At 39.2% G+C, this 13229-nt stretch overlaps 1 protein-coding gene across 1 annotated transcript in view; it reads left to right on the top strand.

Moving 5' to 3' along the window:
* LOC104990283 (reelin) overlaps positions 1 to 13229 on the top strand; it is a 531703-nt gene that overhangs the window by 233095 nt on the left and 285379 nt on the right. Inside the window, exon 4 of the mRNA XM_010842284.1 lies at positions 4227 to 4297. Within this exon, the coding sequence (XP_010840586.1) occupies positions 4227 to 4297 (71 nt within the window). The remainder of the gene's footprint in view (positions 1 to 4226; positions 4298 to 13229) is intronic.

Genomic DNA, 13229 nt, shown 5'->3' with positions numbered 1-13229 from the left:
TTCATTAAAAGGACTGATATTAAAGCTGAAGTTCCAATATTTTGGTCACATGATGCAAAGAACTTACTAGAAAAGACCCTGATGCTGGGAAAGATTGAAGGCAGGAGGAGAAGGGGACAACAGAGGATGAGATTTTTGGATGGCATCACTGACTTGATAGACATGAGTTGAGCAAACTCTGGGAGTCGGTGAAAGACAGGGAGGCCTGGTGTGCTTCATCCATAGGGTCGCAAAGAATTGGACAAAACTGAATGACTGAACAACATAAAATGAGATCTTGACATTCAGACTGCCCGAGTTTGACTACTGACCTAGTACCAGTTACAAGACATTAAGCAGCTGAAACAATAGTTCTGTGTCCCAGGAAAATGAGGGTAATAGTACCTACCTATTAGCACTGTTGTTGATATTAATTGACTTAATTTACATAGAACCCTTACAACAGATATAGAGCCCTTACATATATATATGCATGATATATGTATATGTATGCCTTCAGTTCAGTTCAGTCGCTCAGTTGTGTCCAACTCGTGACCCCATGAATCGCAGCACGCCAGGCCTCCCTGTCCGTCACTAACTCCCGGAGTTTACTCAAACCCATGTCCATCGAGTTGGTGATACCATCCAGCCATCTCATCCTCTGTCGTCCCCTTCTCCTCCTGTCCCCAATCCCTCCCAGCATCAGAGTCTTTTCCAATGAGTCAACTCTTTGCATGAGGTGGCAAGGTACTGGAGTTTTAGCTTTAGCATCATTCCTTCCAAAGAAATCCCAGGGCTGATCTCCTTTAGGATGAACTGGTTGGATCTTCTTGCAGTCCAAGGGACTCTCAAGAGTCTTCTCCAACACCACAGTTCAAAAGCATCAATTCTTCGGCACTCAGCTTTCTTCTCAGTCCAACTCTCACATCCATACATGACCACTGGAAAAACCATAGCCTTGACTAGATAGACCTTTGTTGGCAAAGTAATGTTTCCGCTTTTGAATATTCTATCTAGGTTGGTCATAACTTTTCTTCCAAGGAGTGTCTTTTAATTTCATGGCTGCAGTCACCATCTGCAGTGATTTTGGAGCCCCCAAAAATAAAGTCTGACACTGTTTCCACTGTTTCCCCATCTATTTGCCATGAAGTGATGGGACCAGATGCCATGATCTTAGTTTTCTGAATATTGAGCTTTAAGCCTTATACGTACCTATATCAGTCACATTATTATTATTACTACTTTTATTTCTCCCAAGCAGAAGACTTCTGATAATGACATTGAGCACATAGTTTGCTCGTCAATCCAGTTTGAAACTGCTGAACCCTTTCTTCAAACAGCAGTAAATACTTAGAACATATATTTGAACTAAATGCTGTAGATGAATTAATGGTGCCTGAAGCATTTCCTGCAGCCCATCCCTTGGACTCCCTTGGAGACCCCTGGGCACACTATAGAGCACATTTTGAAAACTACTGATGCAGTGAGAAGAATCCAAGGCTTGGAATCAAGACCTGAAATTAGGTTCTATCTGCCATTATCAGGCCACATGACCTTCAGCAGGTGCACCCTGGGCGTCTGTTTCTTATAAAGAATCAGACTAGATCAATGGTTTTCAAACTTTTCTACTTCAAATCCCCAAGTATTCCAGGGAAGAATACCAGGAACTTTTGGAGACTAGGCCCCAGGGGGCATGCTAGCTGAAGAGAAGGAACCCAACAACTTCAAAAGCTGGGGCTCCCCTGTTCATATATAGGAATTGTGTAATATTTGTTTGAAAAATGAGTAACACTGCTGAAGAAATTTTGACTAGATAAAAATTTATTCAGTTTTAGTTGTTCTATGCTAAGTTGCTAAGTTGCTTCAGTCATGTCCGACTCTGCAACCCCAGAGACTGAAGCCCACCAGGCTCCCCCGTCCTCGGGATTCTCCAGGCAAGAACACTGGAGTGGGTTGCCATCTCCCTCTCCAATGCAAGAAAGTGAAAAGTAAAAGGGAAGTCGCTCAGTCATGTCTGACTCTTAGCAACCCCATGGACTACAGCCCACCAGGCTCCTCCATCCATGGGATTTTCCAGGCAAGAGTGCTGGAGTGGGGTGCCATTGCCTTCTCCTTAATTGTCCTATAGTTCTTAGAAATTCATTCATTGAACTGCAGTAGCAAAAGTAAGAGCATGAATGAAATTCTAAATCTGAAGAAATTGAGAAGTAGAGGAAGTTGTCTGGACTATTTACAGGGCTCTGTGCAGTGACCAATGTATATATCAATATCTCTGATTTCCAGCGAAAACGCAGAACCTCTGTGACATGAATTTTATTTGAATACTTCGGCTCCTTCCTGTTCAGAGGTGCATACACTGGCACAATGATAACTAAGTGTGTGGACCAATGAGAAATATTACCATAAGAATATTATATACTTATAATCCAAAGAGAACTAAAACGAATGATTGTTTAAATACTGTATATTGCAGGACTTTTCTTGGTTGTTAGTGATTTCAGAAAATATATCCCTTCCAAAGTAAATGTCAAATTAAAAATCTACATTTATAATTGCTGTTTTGCTATTGGAAGTATCTGTAAACTTGGAAGCTCTTGACTAGATTGAAATTTGTTTAGTAAATTAAGTTTCCACGTTCTCTCTGGAAATAAAGCTTGTAATTAATTTATGGGTCTGTGGGTCTTGTTTATGGCTTGGATTGGTCCTTAATTTAGTCCGTCTCATTTTCAGCTTGCTAAAAGCAATGAAAACCATATAAATACATGTGACTATATAGGGAGAATGGTAGTATCTATTTATTTGTGGTTTCAATAATGATTAATATGCAGTAGTAAGGGCTGATTACCCTTATAAATATCACATAGAATGGGAGTTGAAGACTGCCCAGTGATTTTTCTCTCCAGTTATATCTCTGTCCCACTATTAAAAACTCCCACTACTGTGTCATTGTTTGTGTGTGTTAAAGTATAATATTTTCAGTGTCACAGATGAAATGTGTTAGCTTGGAGTAGTATCACCCATTAACACTTCAGCATGGCTTAGTTTATCAGATTACTTCCAGAGACTCGGGTCCTGGGGGACTGACACTAGCGATAGTAACAGTCCAATGCGGGACAGAAATCAGTAAGGTCTGCAGCATGGAGGAGGAACATGCATCCACCTGGAGACCAGAATGGGGATGTTGGGAACCATGAGTCCTAACAGGCTGGACAAAGGGCAAGATGTCAATTGAGGGATGCACATATGGAGGGGAAATGCAGAGGCCAAATACTGTGTTTTGTGACCTAGTCCAGTGCCTTGTACATAATCCATCTTCAGTAAATGATGGCTGAATCAAATTGTTTTTGTCCTAGGCTGGTTTTGGTTAGAACTAACGTTGATATCTAATGTTAATGCATTTTAGTTATTAAAAAGATTTTGTATAGATTATTTTCGATTATTTTCTGAAATCAAATTTCTTATGAAGAGGCATAATTTCCTGTTTTAAATTTGTTTAGATAATACATTGTGTACCAAGAGAAAAAAAATCTTGTTTAAGAAAAAACACTTCAAATATAAAGCATAAATAATTCTTCCTCTAATAAGACAGTTCCTTTTATAGCTATTGAATAACAAATCTGCTACAAGGATTTTTTTTTTTCATGAATCCATATGATCTGATTAGAGGAGGTAAAAGATTCACATCTTCTTCAAATGGTAAATTAGACCCAGTAGGGGAAAAGGTGTATTTTATTATGATAGACTTTGTATTATGAAAGTGCAGAATAGGCCTCTTAAAAAAAAAAAAAAAACCTTAAAAATGTATTTCTTGGTCTCAAATCTCTGTGTTATGATAACTGTTGATATCGGAAAGGAGTACATTATGGGCATCTTCCTCCAATGCTAATATCATTATTGTACTACAAAACATTTTATATCAAGGTCTCCTGAAGAATAATTTTAATAAACATCCTTTTTATTCTTTTTTTCCTACCCAAGATTTGCTCACATCTGCAGTTTTCAGAATAAACCACAAATGTTAGAACATCTTTACAAAGTAAAACCAACCAGAAGATAATTCTCAACCCAGGTGCCTTGGTTTAAGCCTTGACTCTCTTATTCATTTTCACCTCTGTTTAGATGCACTCATTTTTTAAAAGATCATGTCCATGTAACATTTCAAAATAAGGTTTCAAAAAGTTTAAAAATACATTGTTATCATCAAACTTATTACAAGATTGTGTTAACCTTTTCCTATTCATTTCCAGGGCTACAGCAACACACAGGGGCCAGATTATCTTCAAAGATGCTTTAGCCCAGCAATTGTGTGAACAAGGAGGTAAGAATCATCTTTGACTACTTCATATTGGTTGTGTCAGAATTGTTCATGGTAGGTCCTATTTACTGAGTAAGCATTTCATGACTGTTACTTGATCATATGCTTTGAAAATGGAGTTACTGACCCCTTACTGCTAAGTCGCTTCAGTTGTGTCCAACTCTGTGCGACCCCATAGACAGCAGCCCACCAGGCTCCCCTGTCCCTGGGATTCTCAAGGCAAGAACACTGGAGTAGGTTGCCATTTCCTTCTCCATTGACCCCTTAATATATCTAATAATTATCTTGTTGCTACTTACTAATAAAGATCTGTAGACTTCTGAAGATACTAAGTGTGAGCACAATAAACCAACAGGAAATTTATCTTCTTCTCGTACTTTTTTTTCTTAATGAATTATGTTTAGTTATCTTGGAAATATGAATCTTAGTTATTTTAGAATTTTACAGAAACATACCTGCTTAATTTACTACTTAAATTTTTTATTAACTTTGTCAAAAATGTTTATTGCTTTTAATATTTGATTATGTTATATATGAGCATTGTATAGCATCCATATACTTGTTTCAACCATGTGCACTATTAATTTCAGATGCAGCATCATTTTAGGTACATTAGGTGTACGTTAAGTAGTCACATTAAGCTTTGTGACTGCCTCATACACATCCAGACTCTCACAAAAGTCTTATACCAAAGTCTTATAGATGCACATATGTAAATGCATGCATGTGCACGCAATGGAAAGGTAAATACCAAGGTCTGTGCCCCCACACAAGTTTATTCCCACTACCTCTCGAGCTTCTATCCAACTTTGCTTGTGTCTTCATTGTTGTATTTACTATTTAACATAGAACTTTCTTATGAAAAGTGATGGATATCATCCTTAAGAGACTGAGCTTCTCGAGTATAGGAGCCATGCCTTAGTGCTCTTTGCTGTCCCAGAAACTGGCACAGTGCTTAGCATATGAGCCTTTCCAAAAATGTTGATAGGCTGAATACAAGTTTTTCCTCAGCCATACATATATTCCTTGATTTAAGCATCCTGACAATTAATATATTTGAAGCCAGTCTTTGTATATATCATCCCAATTTCACCATCGTCATGGACATATTGTCAATTTTTGTTTACAGAGTGATATTTGGGGGAAACTTGTTAGCTTAATTACAGTAGTGAATTTAAAGGAAATTTCTACTAATTATCTCTCTGCTGAAGAGATTCTAATGGGTTTAAGAGAGAAATGAGGAAAATTATGTGGGTTTTTGAAAGACTTAAGATAGTGCTGTTTATTATTTGTAGTAATATATATATCACTAATATAGCTTCATCTAAGTAATGTGATACTTGATAACTATTACTGGAAAACTTCTGATTGTTTATATAATAACTCAAATTAGAAAACCCCACTCTAATTCTAGCTGCAGATATATTATCAGTATTCTTAGTTTGTTTGAACAGATTTGTATTCTGTGACCTTTGAGAATAGAAAAGTGTGATAGCCTTTGTAGTAGGCTGAAGAAATCTATCACACTGTAAATCTTTTTTCAGACTATAAAAGTGTTCAGATTACTGAAAATATAGAACACCATATATATGTATCTTCTCCTGATTCTATGCAGTTTTCTGTCCAGAAAATTGCATAGAGTCAGGAGAAGATATGTCTACTTTTATTAACATTTATCATTGCCTAAAATCTGATTTATTTTAAGCCTTGGACTTTTGAGCCTCTTCTGTTGTACATAAATTGTTGGGATTTGATTGATTTGAAATGAAAAGAAAAAAAAAAAACAAGAAAAATCAGTGGGAAAAAATTCTCAACCAGTGAGGAAGAAAGTGCCTTACATAGTAGTGTTATGCCTGACCATAATTTACACAATGGTAGATGGGTATATTATTTAAAAATGCCTTTCAGCCCAGGACCAGAGGAAAACATTGAGCTTTGCAACAGCACCTAATCAACTGAACTCATATCAGTCCATCCAAGATAAGGTGGAAAGAATACTAACAAGAATGATGGCTTCTTGCTGTCAGGAATAATAAAGGAAATAATTGGTGCTATAAAATATATATTTATTTTGGTCCTATCTACTTCTGATTAAAACATTAATTATATCCTCAAATAAAATAACATAAATTTAACACGTAATAATTTCCTATGGATTGGTGGGGAATAGCCAAGTATTAAAGAGGGTAAAATGACAGTCTCTGTATACCACAGGACAGTATCTTTCAATCCCAACATACTTGGTAGTTTTTTTTATTTCACTTAAATTAAGGAATTTAAACAAAGCAAATTTTGCTTTGTGGAGCTTGAGTATAGCTATTATTACAAGATGATTACTGGCTAAGCATATTAACTACTTTTTATTGAAGTAGAGTTGATTTACCATGTTGTGTTAATTTCTGCTATACGGCAAAGTGATTCAGTTACACACATATAATATATATGGTTTTTCTTATATTCTTTTCCACTATGGTTTATCCCAGAATATTGAATATATTTTCCTGTGCTGTACAGAAGGACCATATTGTTTAGCCATCCTATATATAATAGTTTGCACCTGGTGACTCAGGCAGTAAAGAATCTGCCTAAAATGTGGAAGACGCAGGTTCAATCCCTGGGCTGGGAAGATCCTCTGGAGAAGGGCATGGCAGGCCACTCTTGTCTGGAATTCTTTCCTGGAGAATTCCATGGACAGAAGAGCCTGGTGGACTATAGTCCATGGAGTCACAAAGAGTTGCACACGACTAAGTGACTAACACTTTCACTTTTACAAGCATATTTTTTTTAAAAAGTGAAAGACTCAGAAAACATACTGACAATATGTTAGAAGATTCCCCCTCTCTCCTGCTTCCCGTTAGATCAGGGGGATCAGGGGCTATCCCCTCCTTGGGGAATTGTGTACTAGCCTCCTCCCTACTTTCCCTTCTCCCACTGTCTCTGTACTCTGTACAGAGCTGCTAATATGGAAATAGGATTCTATCATTACTCTGCTTCGAGCCCTTCAATATCTCAATGGGAGGCAATAGTTTATCATCAGAGGAAAATCACTGCTGCTGTATAAGAATTCTTGACAACCTGGCCTTAGTTTTCCTCCTCTGCTTCATTTGTTGTTATCCTTTCATTTCTCTTTAAAATTCCTGGAATGCCTGTCTCTCAATCACCCATGTTATTGGCACTCTATACGCTTTGTTTTCTTTGTCTGAACGACCCTTTTTCATCTTTTTGTCTTCTTTGTCTAGCTCAGGGTTTCAGATCCTGCTTAGGTATTACCTTCTCCTGAAAAAAAAAAAAAAATCTTAGATCCCTTTTATGCTCCTCCTTGAGCTGGTCTTGGCAACTCTTATGCATGGTGACATAACTCTCAAAGCCCAGTAATAATACAAATGGAAAACCTGCCAGCATTGCTGTGTGCCATAATGCACGCTAAGCACACCACAAATATGGACTTGTTTATACTGCAACCCTCTAAAGAAGGAACTGTTATTATCTGCACTTGACAGATGAGGAAAAAAAGGTACAGTGAGAATAACTTGGTTAAGATCTCACAGTTAGAAACTGATCGAGCTGACATTAGAGTCCAGGCAGTTTGGCTAATAGTCCATGATATTAGCCCTCACATTACATTGCCTATCAAAGAAGTCTGTTACTTTAGCATGCATTCATTCATTTGATAAGTGATATTTAATACTGTAATAAGAACATTAGCATACATGCCTTGTCTGTTGTTAGCTATAAGTTCCTTGAGAGTAGTAACTGGGCTCTTTATTACTAAATCTCTAAAAAGTGAAAGTGAAAGTTGTTCAGTCATGTCTGATTCTTTGTGACCCCATGGACTGTACAGTACATGGAATTCTCCAGGCCAGAATACTGGAGTGGATAGCCTTTCCCTTCTCCAGGGGATCTTCCCAACCCAGGGATCGAACCCATGTCTCCTGCATTGCAGGTGGATTCTTTCCCAGCTGAGCCACAAGGGAAGCCTACTGAATCTCTAAAGCCTTCCACAATGTCCATTGGATAGTGTGCACCCAATAAATGTTATTGAATGAACGAACAGTTAAAGTAATATGAAATTGGACTTCAACGTATTAGCTCTGAGAAGCTGCTTTCCCTCCGACAGGGCTCTCCAGCAGCCTGCTGAGTAGAGAGGTAGGCTGGAGAGCCACCAGCATATGGATGCTGAGGAGGCAATGTACTCATCCTGAGAGTCCCCCAGAGAAGGGAGGAAGAGGCTAGTGTGGAATGTTAGGGATTGCAGGGGTGGGAGAAAGAAAGAATTCTGGAGAAGGATCAAGCTTCAGAAATGGGAGTCCTAGGGAAAATATTTCAACATGGGAGAGGCATTCAAAAGGGACAGAGGCTTCCAAAAGAATGGAGAGGAGAACAAGAAAGAAGCTTTAGAAATTTTCAATCAACAGGTCATTGGCAATTTAATGCGAGGATGGTTTCGAGAGTGGCCAGACCACACAAGGCACTTGGTTGCTTGAAAAGCTCTTGCCTAAGCTTTGGAATCCAACAGTCAAGAGAATTGGAGAAGGCAATGGCACCCCACTCTACTACTCTTGCCTGGAAAATCCCATGGATGGAGGAGCCTGGTGGGCTGCAGTCCATGGGGTTGGGAAGAGTCGGACATGACTGAGCGTCTTCACTTTCACTTTTCACTTTCATGTATTGGAGAAGGAAATGGCAACCCACTCCAGTGTTCTTGCCTGGAGAATCACAGGGATGGGGGAGCCTGGTGGGCTGCCGTCTATGGGGTCGCACAGAGTCAGACATGACTGAAGTGACTTAGTAGTAGTAGTAGTAGTAGTAAAGGGAAGCAACTGTTGTGAGTTGAGAAGTAAATGTGAAACATTTTTTAATTTGAGGCTTTGACAAGGGAAACTATTGATTGTTCTTGCTCCCTAATGCTGCAGCAGGGGCCCCAATAAAGACTTGCCTGAAATAAAGAAATAAAAATAAAGTTGAGGCTTTGAAAAAGTCTAATATTAAAAGAAAGGAGAGAAAGGCCACTGAAGTGGAAAGCAAGTTCAAGGGAAAGATGGATTCTCTCTTTGTCTCTATTTCTCTCTCTGTCTCTCTCTCTCTCTTTCAGACAGTATTTATAGACTTTCACTGCCTTGTAAGACTTTCATTGTCTTGTAGAGAGAGACCATCAGGAGCTCACCTAGAATTGAACAAATTGGATTTAGTACTCATTCCAGAATAGGAGAAGGAAGATATGCAGGTGACACCACCCAAATGGCAGATAGCAAAGAGGAATTAAAGAGCCTCTTCCTGAAGGTGAGAGAGGAGAGTGAAAAAGCTGTCTTAAAACTCAACATTCAGAAAGCTAAGATCATGGCATACAGTCCCATCACTTCGTGGCAAATAGATGGGGGAAAAATGGAAGCACTGACAGACTTTATTTTATTGGTCTCCAAAATCACTGCGGATAGTGACTGCAGCCATGAAATTAAAAGATACTTGCTCCTTAGGGAAAAAACTATGAAAACCTAGACAGCATATTAAAAAGCAGAGATATCACTTCACTGACAGAAGTCTGTATAGTCAAAGCTATGTTTTTTTCCAGTAGTCATATATGGATGTGACAGTTGGACCATAAAGAAAGCTGAGCACAGAAGAGTTGATACTTTCAATCTGTGGTGTTGGAGAAGACTCTTGAGAGTCCCTTGGACTGCAAGGAGATCCAACCAGTCCATCCTAATGGAAATCAGTCCTGAGTGTTCATTAGAAGGACTGATGTTGAAGCTGAAGGAAGCTCCAATACTTTGGCCACCTGATGTGAAGAGCTGACTCATTGGAAAAGACCCTGATGCTGGGAAATACTGAAGGCAGGAGGAGAAGGGGCAACAGAGGATGAGATGGTTGGATGGCATCACTGACTCAATAGGCATGAGTTTGAGCAAACTCCGAGAGAGAGTGAAGGCGAGGGAAACCTAGCATGCTGCAGTCCATGGGGTTACAAAGAGTCAGACACTCAGACATGAATGAGCGATGAAACAACAACAGCATGATTGGAAAATTATGAAAGCAATCATTATGATTATTTGGGCCTATATTTTATGATTTTGGTTCAAGTTTAAAGAGAAGGAGCTTTTCTCTGAATTGGATGTTATCAGCAAGTAGGTGTATTCTGTGGTTGAGGATCTCAATAAATCTTTTCCAGAAGGAAAGCAGAGCAGAGTCAAGCTAAGACTGTAACTGATAAAGAAGCAGCAGTCACTTCTATCAGCCAGGAGAGAGGGACACATGGTGTATTGTGAGTTGGACAGTGTTCTGGTTGTGCTCACATTCAGGTGTGATTAGAGTGGTCCTGTGTGTATTGACCCACCATGATTATAGAGTGGCTTTGTCTGAAGCTGATGTTCTGTGAGATTGTTTCTGTTTGCCAGAAGAGCACCATGGCCCAACTGTGAGTGCCAGGCCAGCTTCTGGATGTCAAGGGCTGCTTTTCCTTTCTTGAGGCCTGGGGGAGAATGATGTTAATAGATTGTCATTGTCTTTTGGGTTTAGGCTTTATGAGGATTTTTGAATCAGAAAAATAGGTCTAGATCCAGGTTTTGTGTTACCAAACTCTCTAGAATCTCTGGCACAAAACACAAGCTCAGTAAATGAGAAGGGAAGGCATCTTGCTGGAACAAAATTGTATCCGGGGTCAGCCTATAGGTAATAAAAAGACTAACTAGATAAGTGTGGTAAGATTACAGATGTGTATTTTTTTTCTTTGAAGTTATCTGCATTTTCTGTTTTTTATAGTGAGTTTTAGTATTATTCAGGTTGTAATATTTATCACTAAAATAATGAATATAAAGTTATACTTATGAAGGAGGGGGACAACTGCTGAGGCAAGTGGGAAAAATCACTTTTAGGGACTGAAGGAAAATTCTGAATTACAACTCCCATGTCTCTTCCTCTGTGAGGTCTTTCCTGGCTCCCATAATGTGATTGGTCCATGTTGTCATGATTGTTTGTTTAAATACTCAAGTCTGTCCCCTCAACCCTTACTTGAAGCTTCCTAAATCCAGCAACTATGACTTAATTTTTTGTTTTTCTTAATATCTAACAATGCTTGGCATAAACAATATACTCTGTAAATGTTTGCTGACCTTATACTTTATACATTTGAAAAATCTGTCTCTCCTGAAAAAAATCTTTAACTCTGAACTTTTGCTATAAAACACCATGAGGCAGTGTGGCTATTACCAAAGCAATGTTCCCTATACTGACCTTGGGTTGAAATTATGAATTGTTGCACTAAGAAATCTGAAAACTGTTCACATATTTTCATCTAAAAACTAATGAGTCCTCTGAATGCTCTTGGACATAAACCATACTGGGGATTTTATGTCTTTACCTTGAATCCCAGGGTCCCAAGCAATTATAAGCACCTATCCAGTTGAATTCTGCTGTCAGTTGTAGTGCAGATGAGGAAGCAGAGTTTTCTCATTTCCAGTCTGGAGTGGGGGTAGGCAGGTGCCAGGTTGTATACTCCCAGTTGTTTTGGAAAGTGGAAGATGCTTAGGTTCATTCACCAGCAGTAGAAAATAAAGCAGGGAATTCATTTAACATACAGTACTCAACAAGGATTATAGAATGCATACTATGTACCAGACTAAGCTAGATCTTGGGATATAACAGTGAACAGAGTAAAGATCCCTGCTTTACTGAAGCCTACATTGTAGTGGAGACGATAGACAGTTAACATGAGATATAATAAATGCCCCCTTCATGGATCACGGACTTGCTGTCTAATCATCTATCCTCTGCTGCCTCATCCTCCTGCTGTCTTCAGTCTTTCCCAGCATCAGTGTCTTTTCCAATGAGTCTGCTTTTAACATCAGGTGGCCAAAGTGTTGGAGCTTCAGCTTCAGCATCAATCCTTCCATAAATATTCAGTGTTGATGTCCTTTAGGATTGACTGGTTTGGTCTCCTTGCAGTACAAGGGACTCTCAAGAGTCTTCTCCAACACCACAGTTAGAAAGTATCAGTCCATGAGTGTTCAGTGCAAACTCCAAGATATAGTGAAGAACAGAGGAGCCTGGCATGCTGCAGTCCACAAAAAGCTGGACGTGACTTAGTGACTGAACAACAATATATTAAATGAGTAAATGTGACACCGTGTTAGAAAGTAGCGAGTGCTATATGGAAAAATAAGAAGACCTAAAAATAGGGCAGGGTAAGATAACAGAGTTGGGTGGAGGGGAGAAAGGCAGGCTTCAATTTTAAATAGGGTGGCAGGTAAGTCAGGCAGGCCTCACTAAGGAGATAACATTATAGCAAAAACCAAGAAGGTATCTGCGGGATTGTCCAAAAATGTCATTAGGTGATTTCAAAGACAGATATGGTAGTGTTTTATTAACTACAATTCTCAGTCTCATCTCAGTTCAGTTGCTCAGGCATGTCCAACTCTTTGTGACACCATGGAGTGCAGCACACTGGCTTCCCTGTCCATCACCAACTCCAAGAGCTTGCACAAATTCATATCCATCAAGTCAGTGATGCCATCCAAACATTCATCCTCTGTCGTCCCCTTCTCCTCCTGCCATCAATCTTTCCTAGCATCAGGGTCTTTTCAAATCAGTTAGTTCTTGGCATCAGGTGGCCAAAGTAATGGAGTTTCAACTTTAGCATCATTCCTTCCAAAGAAATCCCAGGGCTGATCTCCTTCAGAATGGACTGGTTGGATCTCCTTGCAGTCCAAGGGACTCTCAAGAGTCTTCTCCAACACCACAGTTCAAAAGCACCAATTCTTCAGCACTCAGCTTTCTTTAAGGTCCAACTCTTACATCCACATGACTGCTGGAAAAACCATAGCTTTGACTAGACAGACCTTTGTTGGCAAAGTAATGTCTCTGGTTTTAATATGCTATCTTGGTGTCATAGCTTTTTCCATGGAGCAAGCGTCTTTAATTCCATGGCTACAGTCACCATCTG

Source organism: Bison bison, unplaced genomic scaffold (assembly GCF_000754665.1).
Source record: "Bison bison bison isolate TAMUID 2011002044 unplaced genomic scaffold, Bison_UMD1.0 scf7180017864175, whole genome shotgun sequence".
NCBI classification, from domain to species: Eukaryota; Metazoa; Chordata; class Mammalia; order Artiodactyla; family Bovidae; genus Bison; species Bison bison.
The sequence above is the reverse complement of the archived record's forward strand: the minus strand, read 5'-3'. Positions and strand labels throughout refer to the sequence as shown.